Source organism: Pongo abelii, chromosome 1 (assembly GCF_028885655.2).
Source record: "Pongo abelii isolate AG06213 chromosome 1, NHGRI_mPonAbe1-v2.0_pri, whole genome shotgun sequence".
NCBI lineage: Eukaryota > Metazoa > Chordata > Mammalia > Primates > Hominidae > Pongo > Pongo abelii.
The window spans coordinates 198,181,845-198,196,298 of NC_071985.2; the positions used below are offsets into that span (position 1 = coordinate 198,181,845).

Below are 14,454 nucleotides of genomic sequence, written 5' to 3' on the forward strand. Positions count from 1 at the left end.
CGGTTGTAGTCTTCTGAAGCATGTACTGCCACACGAACTTTCCCCAGTTGTTAGGACATCTATTTATCCCTAATTCAGATATATAAGATCTCCATTACCTGCTTCTACAAACATGCTTTTATTTACCTTCTATTTAAATAGAATAGAAAAATCTATTTATATTCCTTCTACTTTCTTCTTTGTAGCAACTATACTCATATCCATCCAACTCCTATAGCTTTATCACTACCCTAACACATCCAACTTCCACTGAACGTCATGGAATTCATGCTAACTAAGCATCAATTTGACTCATATGAATCACCAACCTCTGCAATCTCCTATTCTTCCATCTGCTTACTCTAATACAATGGTTCTCAATAGTAGATCACTTTTTGTTACAATTGGCAAGGGAGGAGGCTGCTACTGGCATGTAGTAGGTAGAGGCCACAAATGCTTACTAAATGTCCCACAACGCACAGGACATTTCGTCACAACAAAGAATTACCTGGTCCAAAATGTCAATGCTGTAGAGTTTGAGAAATCCTGTCCAAAAACATCCAAATGAAAAATGCTCTTGACCAGGCACGGTGGCTCACGTCTGTAATCCCAACACTTTGGAAGGCCATAGCAGGAGGATCGCTTGAGCACAGAAGTTAGAGACAAGCTTGTGCAACTTACTCTACCAAAAAAAAGTCTCACTCTGTCATCCAAGCTGGAGGGCAGTGGCGCAATCTCAACTCACTGCAACCTCCACCTCCTGGTTCAAGTGATTCTCCTCCCTTAGCCTCCGAAGTAGCTGGAATTACAGGCACCCGCCACCATGCCTGGCTAATTTTTTGTATTTTTAGTAGAGATGGGATTTCACCAGGTTGGCCAGGGTGGTCTGGAACTCCTGACCTCAAGTGATCTGCTGGCTTCAGCCTGCAAAGTGCTGGGATGACAGGCATGAGCCATCACGTCTGGCCCCTCTACAAAATTGTTTTTAATTCGCCAGTGTGGTGGTACACGCCTGTGGTCCCAGCTACTTGAGGGGCTGAGCTGGGAGGTTCACTTGAGCCTGGGAGGTTGAGGCTGCAGTGAGCAGTGATTGCACCACTGCATTCCAGCCTGGGCAACAGAGCAAGACCTTGTCTCATAAAAAAAAAGAAAAAACAAAAAGAAGAAGAAAGTACTTCCACAGAAGTCTGACAGTCTCAAACCCTCTAATACAAACAGAAAGATAGGAAAATATAAGTTTCCCCCAGATTAAATGTCATTTCAGAAAAAGACCCAATTCATACCATCTTTACAAAACACAGATACCCTCAAATAATTGCTGCTATTGCATACTCATCCCTTGGACCCCTTCTTGCACTTCAAAATGACTGCAGCATCTGATATAACTTTTTTCTTCTATTCCAACAACAGCAACATCATTAACTGCATGGATAGCTTAGCTGACTTCAGGACCTCACAGTTATAAGATCTCTATGATTTTATCTCCAGAGCAACCCTGAAATACCAGAGACCTTCACAGATCTCAAACTTGGAATCATGTATCATTCATCAAAGCCTCCTTTACCTTCTATCCACTAATCTAATGAACTGGTTCTTCAATCAATTAACCCTTCCAAAGATGATCTGTCCATTAACCCCTCCTGAAAAATATTTAAATCCATATATAGCCTGTACTTCATTAGCATTAACTGCAAAAGGCTTACTATCCTACATAAACTTGATTGCACCACAAACCTATAAACTACCATAAATCTTCAACCATATCTGCTGTATAGTTCTCAAAGCCTTGCACTAAAATGCATTGCAAAAATCACAGTGGTATTAAGAAACAAAGATGATTAAAAGCCTTAATTACTACTCAGGAAAAGTTTCATATAGCTCATTAATGCCTTATATGGTAATTCAAATCGCCTCAACCTTCTTTAAGGGTTTCCTTTCACCCTGTCAACAAACTATTTCACTTCTTAAGCACTTCGTCTCTCAAATGAATAATTCAATGTGTGGAACAAAAAGAAGGGGGGGAAAAAAGGTGAAATGTTTACTTGAGCATTGTCAGGTTCATCTTTAATTTTGTCTAGTAGTCCCTGCTGTGGTGCCATTGCTTTGTCATACTCATCATCCAAAGGTTCTTCTTTAATTCTAATATTTGATGCAAAGGAATTCCCCAGTTCCGAACCAATGGATTCTTTATTGGCAAATGGGTAGCTGGAATCCTAAAACACAATATAAAGGATTAATAAATATTCAGATTTTAAAATGATTCCTCTTCAGGTTTAACACCCAAAGAAAAGCTCATTGGAAATGAAGAACTCTATGGACATTCATTAGCTTTTGGATTTTATGCCTATGCCTAAAAGTAATTGTGTTATATGACTAAATACCAAATACAAATAAAGACCCTAAGAGTTGAGGCTTTTTAAAATGTCTCCGATGATGACCTTACACAAATATTAAACAAATTAAAAAAAAAAAATCAGTGCTCTACCTAATACATTGTTAGAATTTAGAAAGTGACATAAAGAAAACTTTGACACTTGTCACAGTTACAGCAATCTACATACACACTGAAAACTTACCCTAAAGTTTGTTTCTGGGGTTTGTGGTAAATGGGTATGTAATGTTTCTTCAACTTGATTAGCTATTGAAAGGAAAAAACAAACAAACAAACACATGTATATGAATAACAAATCTTATAAAGAGTGACCTAAAAAGCTATCATTTGATAATCACCTCTCTTTTCCAACAAAGATGCTCGTTAGAGTGAACTGGGTCCCAAAAACACCCAAAAGGTATTTTCACTCAAAGTTCTGCACAATCTGGCCCCACCTAGCTTTTAGCCTTACCCTACATTTTTTCCTTGCTCAAACCTTAAAAAAAAAAAAATTATATTTTGCTTGTGTTTGTTCTCCCCCATTTCTACTTAATCTATTCCAAGTCCCCTCTGTCTATCCTAATCTTTATACAGTTTTCCAGACTCGGCTCAGTTAAAAATTCACCTCTCCTCTATAAAACCTTCCCTGTTCACTAAGTTAAAAATCATCTCTCTTCTAAGAATCCTTAAAACACAGTTTCAGTTATCTGAAAGACATCTTTTTGAACTGCCTTATGACAAACTCTTCTACCACTGTCTTTAACTGTAAATTAAATCTTACGCTATTCAGCTGGACATTGGCACTTCTACAGCCTGACTTGTCTTGTCCATTCTACTACTAGACATTATGTTCCTTGAGAAACATGACTCTCATACCCCAAGAAGGGATATTGGAAATATATACTGAATTATAGAGAAAAATATAGTATATCCTTGCACAGCCTTGTACATACTCAAAAGCTGTCTTTTTAACAATACTGGTTTGTTCTTTCTACCATACATTTCCTAGCATTGTTAGAAGAAATACAAGGACTGATATAGAATACTTGCTTTCCTTCACAGCTATTCAACATTTATTGAAGAATTACTATTTTACTACACCAGGTTAGGCCCCAAGAATACAAAGATGAGTAAGATACAATCTGGCCCTCAACTCCTACGCTAGTAGGTAAGGTAAAACAAATACAGAACTATAATACTGTGTGATAAGTACTATAAATAATGAGGAATGAAAATGCTGTGGAAATATAGATAAGGAAACAATTCATTCTTGATGTAGAGCAGTTAGAATGATGACAGAGTAGAAGAGATTTATGAGTTAGGCATTGCTGGATAAGAAGTACTTTCACAAGAAAATATACAGAGAGAAAATGACATGCAGGCAAATGGAATAGCAGGAGGAAAGGAAGGCATAGAAGGAAATATGTGGTATATTCAAGAATGTTAACTAAAGCTAAAGTATAGGGTACACTGGGCAAAGAGGCTCAGGAGGAACCTCAAGAAACTTCTGAAACATAAATTAGTAATGTCTTTTTTTTAATTAAAAAAAAAACCTCCCTTTCAGATAGAGGTGAGAGTTAACAAACAAAAAATTAAATTAAAATTAAAAAAATAAAATAACTCCCTAATTTGGACTAAGTGGTGAGACAGCAGTTTGAATTAGTGCTTACAGCACAAAGAAGTTAAATCCAACTTCAGGTTCCAATGTTCAACCAAAGAAAATGAACAGGTGATTCAAGTATCTTGCCTTTCTCATCAAAACATTGCAACCAGGGGAGGGAGAAATGAGGTTTAGGGCTATTTTCAACCATTTATACCATTACCAAAAGTTACTGGGAGAAATTCAGTCACTCTGCAAAGAACAAGGACAAAAGAAAAATGACAAGCTTACAATGAATTTAACCGTTCATACTTCACTTAACATCAAAAGTAATAAAAGCTATATATTATGTTCAGTAATTTTTAATTGTGTTTTATGGTTCTAATTCCAACAATTATTACCTGCTTTATCAAAAAAACTGCTTTTCAACCTTGAATCCAAATCTTTATGGGGTTTATCCAACCGTTTTTCACGTTCATAAGTTAGGTCTCTATTTTTCTCCTTTCCAGAAAATGTCTCTTTACTGTTTTCTCTTACTAGACTAAAATCTTTCCGTATTGATTTAAAGACAGAAACCTGATCAAACTGTTTAGGAAAGTCTTTTTTTAACTTATTTTGAATTTGTATTTCATTTTCATTGTCTGATTCATGCTGTGTGACTCTTCTCTCTACTTCCAAGCTATCATCAGTATGAATTGAAGAAACAAGATTGTCCTTTGAACTAAAATCCTGTTCATCCTCATTGTCACTACCAACGACTGGAATTCCTGCAAGATCCCCAGAGTTCAAAAAATAATCATCTTCATCCAGCAATGAATTTTCAGATCCTGTTTGATTCGGCATTCCATAAGACATGCTGTCAAGGGTAGGAGTTAAGTTGTGGTCTATATCTTCAGACATTTCTGTATCCATGATACCACCACCTTAAAAAGTAAAATACTGTTTAGACAAACGATAGTGCTAAAGATGACCACAATGATAAGGTCAGTCTGGTATTTAACCAAATAAATATTTTTTCAAACAAAATACAGATATTACCATAGTATTCATTTAACACTTTGATATAGGTGTGACAGATATGACTATTCCTATCTGACAGTTAAGGAAACGAGGAGCCAAAACTTGAGAAACTACTTTAGGTTAGAAAAGAAAGCTACGCGATATAGAGAAAAGAGCACCAACTTCAGAATCAGACATATCTGTGTTGAAATCAAAGCATGATCCTGAAAATCTATGTAATCCTAAAAAGTAAACTCTCAGAGTCTATCTATACAACAGCATAATACTCACCTTGGAGATTAATTTGTGGTGAGGATTAGTGATAGTATGTATAAAAGACCTACTAACACAATGACTGACAAATAGAAGGGAATATAAAATGGTAATTATAATTATTATGGCGATTATTCAGGGAAAACTGAGATTAGCACTCAGGTCTTTGGTCTGAGTCCCATTTTCTCTGCACTAACACTAATAAACACTGATGGCAGTTAATACTTACACATAAAAATAAATTTTATCCAACCTAGAATAAAAAACTATTTACTGTTCAAAACTACTAATATATACTGATCTCTCCAATTCCAAAACAAAACAAAGCAACCCCCTAACCCTACAATGCCCTCATTCATCTTCCCTTCACAAACTTGTAGGAAAAAAATTCTACCTAGTTTGCTTCTACTTCATCTCTATCATTAACCCTTTGAGCTTAATACAATCAGCTCCCAACTTTCCACTGGAACTTTTCTCATTAACATCATCAATGATCTCCTAATGGCCAAAGCAAATTGACTTTTTTCAATCCCTAAGTGGCATATCCCTCATGGATAAAATTCCTTTGGATTCTTTGGTACTCTTATTTCTTACTTTCCTTAATTGCCTTATAATTTATTTTATACTCTTCTTCTGTTCACATGGCTTCAATGTTAGTTTTTCTCCAAGATTCCCGTTCTCTTTACTTTTACACTCAGACTGAGCTATTTTGTTCACCTCCATAACAGTTACCTTTGCTACTGACTTCCTAAGCACTTAAGCTTAGACCTTTCTTCCAAGATTTCGGATGTCTATATTCAGCTTGCTCCTACACATTCTCCAACTTAGCATCTCTAAAATCAAAACTCATCATGTTCCCTCCCATTCCAAGCATATGCTTCTTATATTTCCCTCAGATAGTTAACAGATTCACCAAACCAGCAGTTGCTCAAGATTTCCCTCTGAACAAATTCTGTCAACTTTATTACTTATCTCTCTCAAATCCATCTTTTCCACTTAGCACCTAGTTCTAATACTCCACGTCTCCTCCTGGATTCTACAATACCTTCAAAGGTATACTAATTCAGTCCACATGGATACTCAGGAAGCAACCATACCCTTATAAACTCTATGCCCAAACCACATTTAACTGATACATCAGCAAACAAACTGGAACTGATAAAAATAGAGCGAGGCGAAGACTAAAAATGTTAGTGGCATTGGCATCCTTGCTCTTATTTGTTCCTGAAGCCCAGTTACATCCTTCATGTGGCTGGTTCTTCAACCCTTCTCTGGATTCCATAATCCAATAAATTCCTTTTGTTAAGTTGATTTGAGTTGGATTATCTGTAATCAGGTCCCAACTGATACAGAACCCAAAGGAAAGCTTTCTTGGGCCAGGCACAGCGGCTCACACCTATAATCTTAGCACTTTGGGAGGCTGAGGCCAGAGGATTGTTTGAGGCCAGGAGTTCAAGCCCAGCCTGGGCAACATAGCAAAAGCCCATCTCTACAAAAAAAAAATTTTGTTTTAATCAGCCAGGTGTAGTGGTACACACATGCAGTCCTAGCTACTCAGGAGGCTGAGGAAGGAGGATCACTTGAACCCAAGAGTTTGAGGCTGCAGCAAGCTATAACTGTGCCACTGCACTCCAGCCTGGGTGATGTGACAGGGCAACCCCCTGTTTCTTTCTTTCTTTTTTTTTTACTGAGCTTTGCTCAAGTTGCTCTCTTCCATAATGACACCAGAATTACCTTTCCAAAATATAAATCATTTCACATTACACCCCCCCTTGAGATTCTTCAATAGCTCCCCACTGCTTGAAGTATTCATTCATTCAGTATATATTTATTAGGAAACCACTCTGTGGTAGGTATTGCGCTAGGTTCTAGGGATAAACTGATGAAAGAGATAGCTATGACTCTTCCTCCTCACAGAGCTAGAAAAAATAAACAGAAAATTAGAAACAGTATGAGGGTAAATAATGATTTGAGTCCATAATGTCAAACGGAAGGAGAGAAAAGCTTGTTTTTATCATAAGAACATTTGCTAATAAACGTAGAGGCAATAATAGATTTGGAAAAATTGTCTATACTTTCTAAAATAATCAATTGAGACAACAGATAGTAAAACAGATGCTAAAATCTTAGGAGATGTATGCTGAAGAACTTACAGGTGAGCCATCTCAACGTTTCATCATTAGTAGCTGACCACATAGCATGTGCTCTGTAATTTTTCATGAATGAAAAATTAGGCATTTTATGTAGTCAGAACAATGAGTTCTATAGTGCATGAGAAGTCAATACTGAGAAGTAATATTGTAAGCAACTTTCCTTATCACTACATTTACTTATTTATTTAGTTAGTTGGTTCATTTTTTGAGACAGGATCTGGCTCTGTCACCCAGGCTGGCATGCAGTGGCATGATCTCAGCTTATTATAACCTCCACCTCCAGGACTCAAGCAATCCTCCCACCTCAGCCTCTCAAGTGGCTGGGATTACACGTGCATGCTGCCACATCCGGCTAATCTTTGTATTTTTTGTAGAGACCCAGTTTGGTCTTGAACTCCTGAACTCAAGCAATCCGCCTGCCTCAGCCTGCCAAACTGCTGGAATTACAGGCATAAGCCACTGCACCCAGCCCCTTATCACTACATTTAAATTCAGGATATAGTATTTGAAGAAAAGGGTAGTCATATAGAAAAATGAGATCCCTAACTCACATCAAAAAATTTTACAGATGTATCTAAGTTTTAGGCATAAAGAAATAAAACAGTAATATTAAATAAACTATGGAAGAATTATTTTAGTAATATTAAAGAAACTATGGAAGAATTATTTTTGAGTTGCAGAGACAAGCCATTCTAATAATGACCAAAAAAATCCAGAATAAAAGATCAAGTTATAAATAAAAATATAAAACATCAAATGTGACTTTAAAAATGGCTAGAGATGAGAAAACACAAACCAAATCAAAAAGATAAAAAGATAAACTGATTTAAAAGGTTTTATTTCATATCACGAAGGGTAATTTCCTTAAACGATAAAGATAGGACCCTATAGTTCAGTAAAGATACAGACAAATAACCAAACACATATATAAAAGCAAAGGGCTCAAATAAATATTTCAGAGAGAGCAAAACACTAAGGTTCAACAAGAGAAATGCAAACTAATAAAACGAGATACAATGTTCACACAGCAGGTTGGTAATGACAAAAAGTTTTGATAAAAGTCTTGCAGATGGCTGGGTGTGGTGGCTCACGCCTGTAATCCCAGCACTTTGGGAGGCCAAGGCGGGCAGATCAAGAGGTCAGGAGATCGAGACCATCCTGGCTAACATGGTGAAACCCCGTCTCTACTTAAAAAAAAAAAAAAAGGAGTCGGGCGTGGTGACGGGCACCTGTAGTCCCAGCTACTTGGGAGGCTGACGCAGGAGAATGGCGTGAACCTGGAAGGCGGGGCTTGCAGTGAGCCAAGATTGCGCCACTGCACTCCAGCCCGGACGACAGAGCTAGACTCTGTCTCAAAAAAAAATAAATAAATAAAAATAAAAAATAAAGTCTTGCAGCTATATTATAGGCCAAAATTGGGAAACTATGGCCCAAGACTAAAATATATACAAAGAAAAGTTTTTGACAGAGACCATATGTAGGCTGCAAAGTCCAAAATATTTACCATCTGGCCCTTAACAGAAAAACATTTTCCAACCCCTGCAGTCAAATACTGCTGGTAGGAATGCAAACTGGTACAAAACTAATAAAGAGCAATTAGGCAATGTTTTTGATACTGTGAATACACAGAACTCTTGACCCAACAATTCAACTTTTTTTTTTTTTAAAGACAAAGTTTCACTCTGTCGCACAGGCTGGAATGCAGTGGCGCCATCCTGGCTCATTGGAACCTCCGCCTCCCAGGTTCAAGCGATTCTCCTGCCTCAGCCTCCTGAGTAGCTGGGATTACAGGCACCTGCCACCACACCCGGCTAATTTTTGTATTTGTAGTAGAGACAAGGTTTCCCCATGTTGCAGGCTGAAACTCCTGACCTCAGGTGATCCACCCGCCTTGGCCTCCCAAAGTGCTGGGATTACAGGCGTTACACACCAGCCCAACAACTCAACTTTTACAAATTCATCCTGCAGATATAATCTCACAAGAGAGTGATGAAAAAGAACATTTATAGCAGAAAAAGACTGAAAACAGCATATGTGTTCATCAGTGAGGCTAACTTAATTATAGTACATACCTCTAATGGAATATTACATAGCTGTTAAAGAGAATGAGGCAGCTTTATGAATTCCCAAGATCTGTTAAGTGAAAAAAATTTTTTAAATCTTTGAAATGCACAGGGGTTGGCAAAGTTTTCTCAGAGATGTAAATTTCTTTTTTTTTTTTTTCTTTCTTTTTTTGAGACAGAATCTTGCTGTCGCCCAGGCTGGAGTGCAGTGGCATGATCATGGCTCATTGCAGTCTCAGCCTCCTGGGCTCAGGTGATCCTCCCATCTCAGCCTCCCAAATAGCTGAGACCACAGAGGTATGTCACCACATCCAGCTAATTTTTTTTTTAATTTTTTGTGGAGATGGGAGTTTCACTACATTGCCCAGGCTGGTCTCAAACTCCTGGGCTCAAGCACTCTTCCTGTCTTGGCCTCCTAAAGTTCTGGGATTGCATGAGCCACTGCACCTGGCCTCAGAGATGTCAATTTCTAACAAACCGACTGATTTGAATTAGCAATTTTGGTACTTACACAATAAATCTGTAGGCTGCATAAAATCTTATGCAATTAAAATATAAGTACTAGTTACATTACTTCTTCTCATCCTTGTGATCCATATAACCAAATAAAAGAAACAGTTTCTGTTTCTCAGAGCTTATATCAAGAGAACAAAACAGAACACTACAATCTCAGTAGCTGAAACACCTGAAAGCACAAATTTCTCATGGAAGATTTCTGGCTTTTAGACACTGTGAGTATGCTTGGCGTATGTGAGGAAAAGCAAGGATGGTATGGCTGGAATTGCATGTATGAGAGGAAGAGTGATTAAAAAATGAGAAAAGAGAAATAAACAGAGAATGGATCTATTAGGAAATTGCAAGCAACAGGAAAAAACTGCAATGTACGTAAGTGTCAAAGGAAGTCGTTAGAAGACTCTACAGACAAATTAACATAATTTATGTTTTACAAGGATCATACATTCTACATATAGCTTCTGTGTACTATGAAGTGTTCAATGTTATAGGGAGCAGAAGAAGAATGGAAGCAGGAAGACCACTTAGGACCACTTAGGAAGCTACAATAACCCAAGGAAAAACTGGTAGTTAAACCCAAGGTAATAATAATGGTGGATGTGAAGAATAGTAGTCAGATGTGGATATATTTTGAAGGTAGAGAGGCATTGCCTGATACGTATATGAGATGCTGGGTATGAAAGGAGTCAAGAATAACACAACAGGGTGTCATTTCTTGAGATAGGAACACTAAGGGAGGACCACACTGAAAGAGGGAGAATGAATAATTTGGTTTTGGGATGGTAGATTTCGATATCCTTCTTAAATCTTCAAATGGAAATATCAAGAAGACAGCTGGATATATTAGCCTGTAGTTAAGAGAAGACTGGCCAAGAAATGAGACATAAATTTGGGACTCATCAATGAAGAGATGGTACTTAAAATTCATGAGACTAGATAAGATCACCTAGTGAGTTTATTTACTACAGATGGAAGACAGCTGAGAGTCCTGACATACTTCAGTATTTAGAAATCTGGTTGAAAAGAAGGAGTCAGAAAAAGACACTAAGAAGGAACAGCTAATAGAGTAGGAGAAAAATGAGGAGACTGGTGTCACAGAAGCTAATGAAGAAAATAGGAGGGAGTGACTTAACCATAATGAATGTTGCTGAGATGACTGATAAAATGAAGACTGCGAACTTAACTTCTAACTTGACAACAGCTACATCAGTGGGAAAATGAGTGTACAAGTCAGAGTGGAGTGATCCCAATAGAGATTGAGAGGAGATAACTTGAGAATCCTAGTATAAATTTTTCAGAGGAACTGAAGGAACAGAGATAACTATTCAGAGGCCTTTAATAGAGGTTTTTGTTTTTTTGACTTTGGGGGTGTGTGTGTGTGTGTGTGTGTGTGTGTGTGTGTGTGTGTGTGTGTGTGTGTGTGTGTGTGTGTGTGTGTGTGTGTGTGTGTGTGTGTTTGGGGGTGTGTGTGTGTGTGTGTGTGTGTGTGTGTGTGTGCGCGTGCGCGCACGTGCTACTTTTTAAATTATTAGTAAAGACAAGGTCTTGCTCTGTTGCCCAGTCTGGTCTTGAACTCCTGGACTCAAGCGATCCTCCCACCTCAGCCTCCCAAAATGCTGTAATTATAGGTGAAAGTCACTGTACCAGGCCTATTTACTTGTGGTTTTTTTATAAGAATTTTTTTAAGATTGAGAATATTACAGCTTTGTAGTATGCTTACAAGAAAGCTCTAATAAAGAGCAGTGAGTTCAAGAGGAAAATCTTTGTGTAATAGAGACTGTGATCAGTAAAATGCAAATAGATTTTGCACAAGGAGAATAAAGTTATTTTAAGCAATTTAAGAACAATATTTGTTTTATAATGAAAGCAAATTTCATACTTCGAGGTAAAGTCAACCTTCATTCTTTGTCCCTCTTAGTCATTGCTTTAGCAGTATATTGATACTTCTATGCTATATCCAAGAATCATTTCAAGGTATAACCACCAACTAAGGAATTCAACTATCATATAAATATTGTTAAATATTCTAATATATTAATTCCTCCTGCACATTTTTGTTTTTTGTTTTTTTGGTTTTTGATTTTTGTTGTTGTTGTTGCTATCCATCAGTTTATTGTCATTATCTGAAAAATCCTCATAGAAAATTGTTTGGTTTAGCACTCAGCAGCCTGCTCCTGAGCTCTGAGGAAGTTTGCCTTCTTTTGAGTTACCTGATCTTTCTTCTGAGCAAGGGATATTTTGGGATGGTTCCACCTCTTCTTTTTAACTTCTTTCTTGGGCTTCTTTTCATAGACTGGATTCTCTCGTATAGCAGCATGAGCTTTCTTATACATCTCCTCCATCATGTCTGGAGTTACGCTGTTCTTTATGTACTGAGAGAACTGTTTCTTGTAAGCATCTTCATCTTCTTTCATTAAGTAGTGCATGTAATCTGCAACATTCTGGCCCATAATGTGCTTCCGGTATACTTCTGCACTAAATTCCTTGCTTTCAGAATCATAACCAGGGAATCGTTTGGTACTGTGAGAGATAGACAAGCCTCCATCCACAGCGCCCTTCAGGGCACCCAAAACTTTATTGCCAGTGGTAGTTCTGGCAAGGTCTGCATCCAAATAGCAGGTAAAGGCACCTGGCTGACCATGATTGCTTTCCACATTGTATTCACCACCAGTCACCTCCACTTGGCATTCACAGATCTTGTCCATGCCAAACCTATTGAGAAGGCTGCGGGTCAGCAGCAGGCCAGTACGATACGCTGCAACATAGTTTGTCAGGCCAACCTTCAAACCGTATTTTGGCAGTTCATATGCATATGCTGCGCAGACTATCATATCCCCCTCTATAAGGGCATAAGCAATCTGACAAATGATATCTCTGTTTGTTACACGAATTATCATCCTGTATTTGTGTGTTTTGTATTTATTTTTATCCTGTATCACCAAGCGTTTCCAAGCATAGTAATCAGTTTTACCCTCTTGTCATCTTCTAAATTTCACTTGGTATCTCTTAAAGCAGGCCTTATTCTTAACAACTTTAACAAATCCCATCCTGCAGAAGAGAGATCTTTGTCCGCGGCTCGACAGAGACCTGCAGGCCCAGCAGCACTGGGAGTGGGAAGGGCACATTTTTGTTTTTCATCAAAGCATAATTTTCAGAAATAAACTAGCATTAATAGTAATTTCGGCCAGGCGTGGTGGCTCATGCCTGTAATCCCAGCACCTTGGGAGGGTGGGGTGGGCGGATTACCTGAGGTCAGGAGTTTGAGACCAGCCTAGCCAACACGGCAAAACCCCATCTCTACCAAAAATACAAAAATTAGCTGGGCATGGTGGCACATGCCTTTAATCCCAGCTACTAGGGAGGCTGAGGTAGGAGAATCACTTGAACCTGGGAGGTAGAGGTTGCAGTGAGCCGAGATTGTGCCATTGCACTCCAGCCTGGGCAAGAGCAAGACTCCGTCTCAAAAAAAAAAAAAAAGTAATTTCAACTTTAGAAATCATGGTTCTCTAACAATTCCCTAAGATTGCTACTTTTTTTTTTGTAAGATGGCGTCAGGAAGATCACTTGAGCCCAGGAGTTTCAGATCAGTTTGGGCAACACAGCAAGACCTCGTCTCTACAAATAAAATTAAAAAACAAGCCAGGCATGGTGGCACACACCTGTAGTCCCAGCTACTCAAGAGGCTGAGGCAGGAGGATCACTTGAGCCTAGGAGTTCAAGGCTGCAGTGAGTTATGACTGCGCCACTGAACCCAGCCTGGGTGACAGAGAGAGACTCTGTCTTTAAAATGTATATATATATAAAATGAAAAAAAAACAAAAATAAATTAAAAAATGAAAAACAAAAGGTGATTGTGATTTGTTTTAAATAAAAGCTTAAGTTAGCGCTTTGTTTTGTCACAGAAACTTTTTTTTTTTTTTTTTTTAAAGACAGAGTCTTGCTCTGTCTCCCAGGCTGGAGTGCAGTGGTATGATCTCAGCTCACTGCAACTTCCACTGCCTGCGTTCAAGCAATTCTCCTGCCTCAGCCTCCCAAGCAGCTGGGATTACAGGTGCCCACCACCACGCCTGGCTGATTTTTTTTGTATTTTTAGTAGAGACGGAGTTTCACCATGTTGGCCGGGCTGGTTTTGAACTCCTGACCTTAAGTGACCCACCCGCCTCAGCCTCCCAAAGTGCTAGGATTACAGGCATGAGCCACCGCGCTCGGCCACTGTCACATAAACATTTCTAAGAGATGATCTGACTATTACTGCTATTCAATAAAATATAATTTCCTAAATAATAAAAATCCCTTTATAAGATCACAATGTAATTCAACAGTCGAAGCCAAAAATCATTAAAAATGAAACATAAATGCCTCAAACATTTATTTTTACTTGAGACACACAAAAGCACATTTACCAATCATTTAATATCAGCCAAGATTTTGATAATGGCTATACTAATATGTCTTTCTTAACTAAACCACAGGCCGGACACCATAGCTCACGCCTGTAATCCC

At 38.2% G+C, this 14,454-nt stretch overlaps 2 protein-coding genes across 10 annotated transcripts in view; both read right to left on the minus strand.

Moving 5' to 3' along the window:
• Positions 1 to 14,454, minus strand: part of ZMYM4 (zinc finger MYM-type containing 4) — a 156,247-nt gene that overhangs the window by 58,451 nt on the left and 83,342 nt on the right. For 7 of the 9 annotated variants that reach the window (XM_024248608.3, XM_002811070.5, XM_063713428.1 and 4 more), the window contains 3 exons: positions 4,352 to 4,873; positions 2,556 to 2,617; positions 2,022 to 2,192 (listed from right to left, as the gene is read on the minus strand). The exons of 1 other annotated variant lie outside the window; for it this stretch is intronic. In XM_024248608.3, coding sequence (XP_024104376.1) covers positions 2,022 to 2,192; positions 2,556 to 2,617; positions 4,352 to 4,873 — 755 coding nt within the window. Of the gene's footprint in view, positions 1 to 2,021; positions 2,193 to 2,555; positions 2,618 to 4,020; positions 4,041 to 4,351; positions 4,874 to 14,454 lie in introns of those variants that run through there. One more of the 9 variants, XM_054537887.2, reaches the window with a different exon arrangement.
• LOC129051604 (large ribosomal subunit protein uL18-like) lies at positions 9,563 to 13,679 on the minus strand. Its single transcript, XM_054538021.1, has one exon. It carries the CDS (start codon positions 12,846 to 12,848, stop codon positions 12,105 to 12,107), a length of 744 nt encoding a protein of 247 aa, XP_054393996.1. The 5' UTR covers positions 12,849 to 13,679; the 3' UTR covers positions 9,563 to 12,104.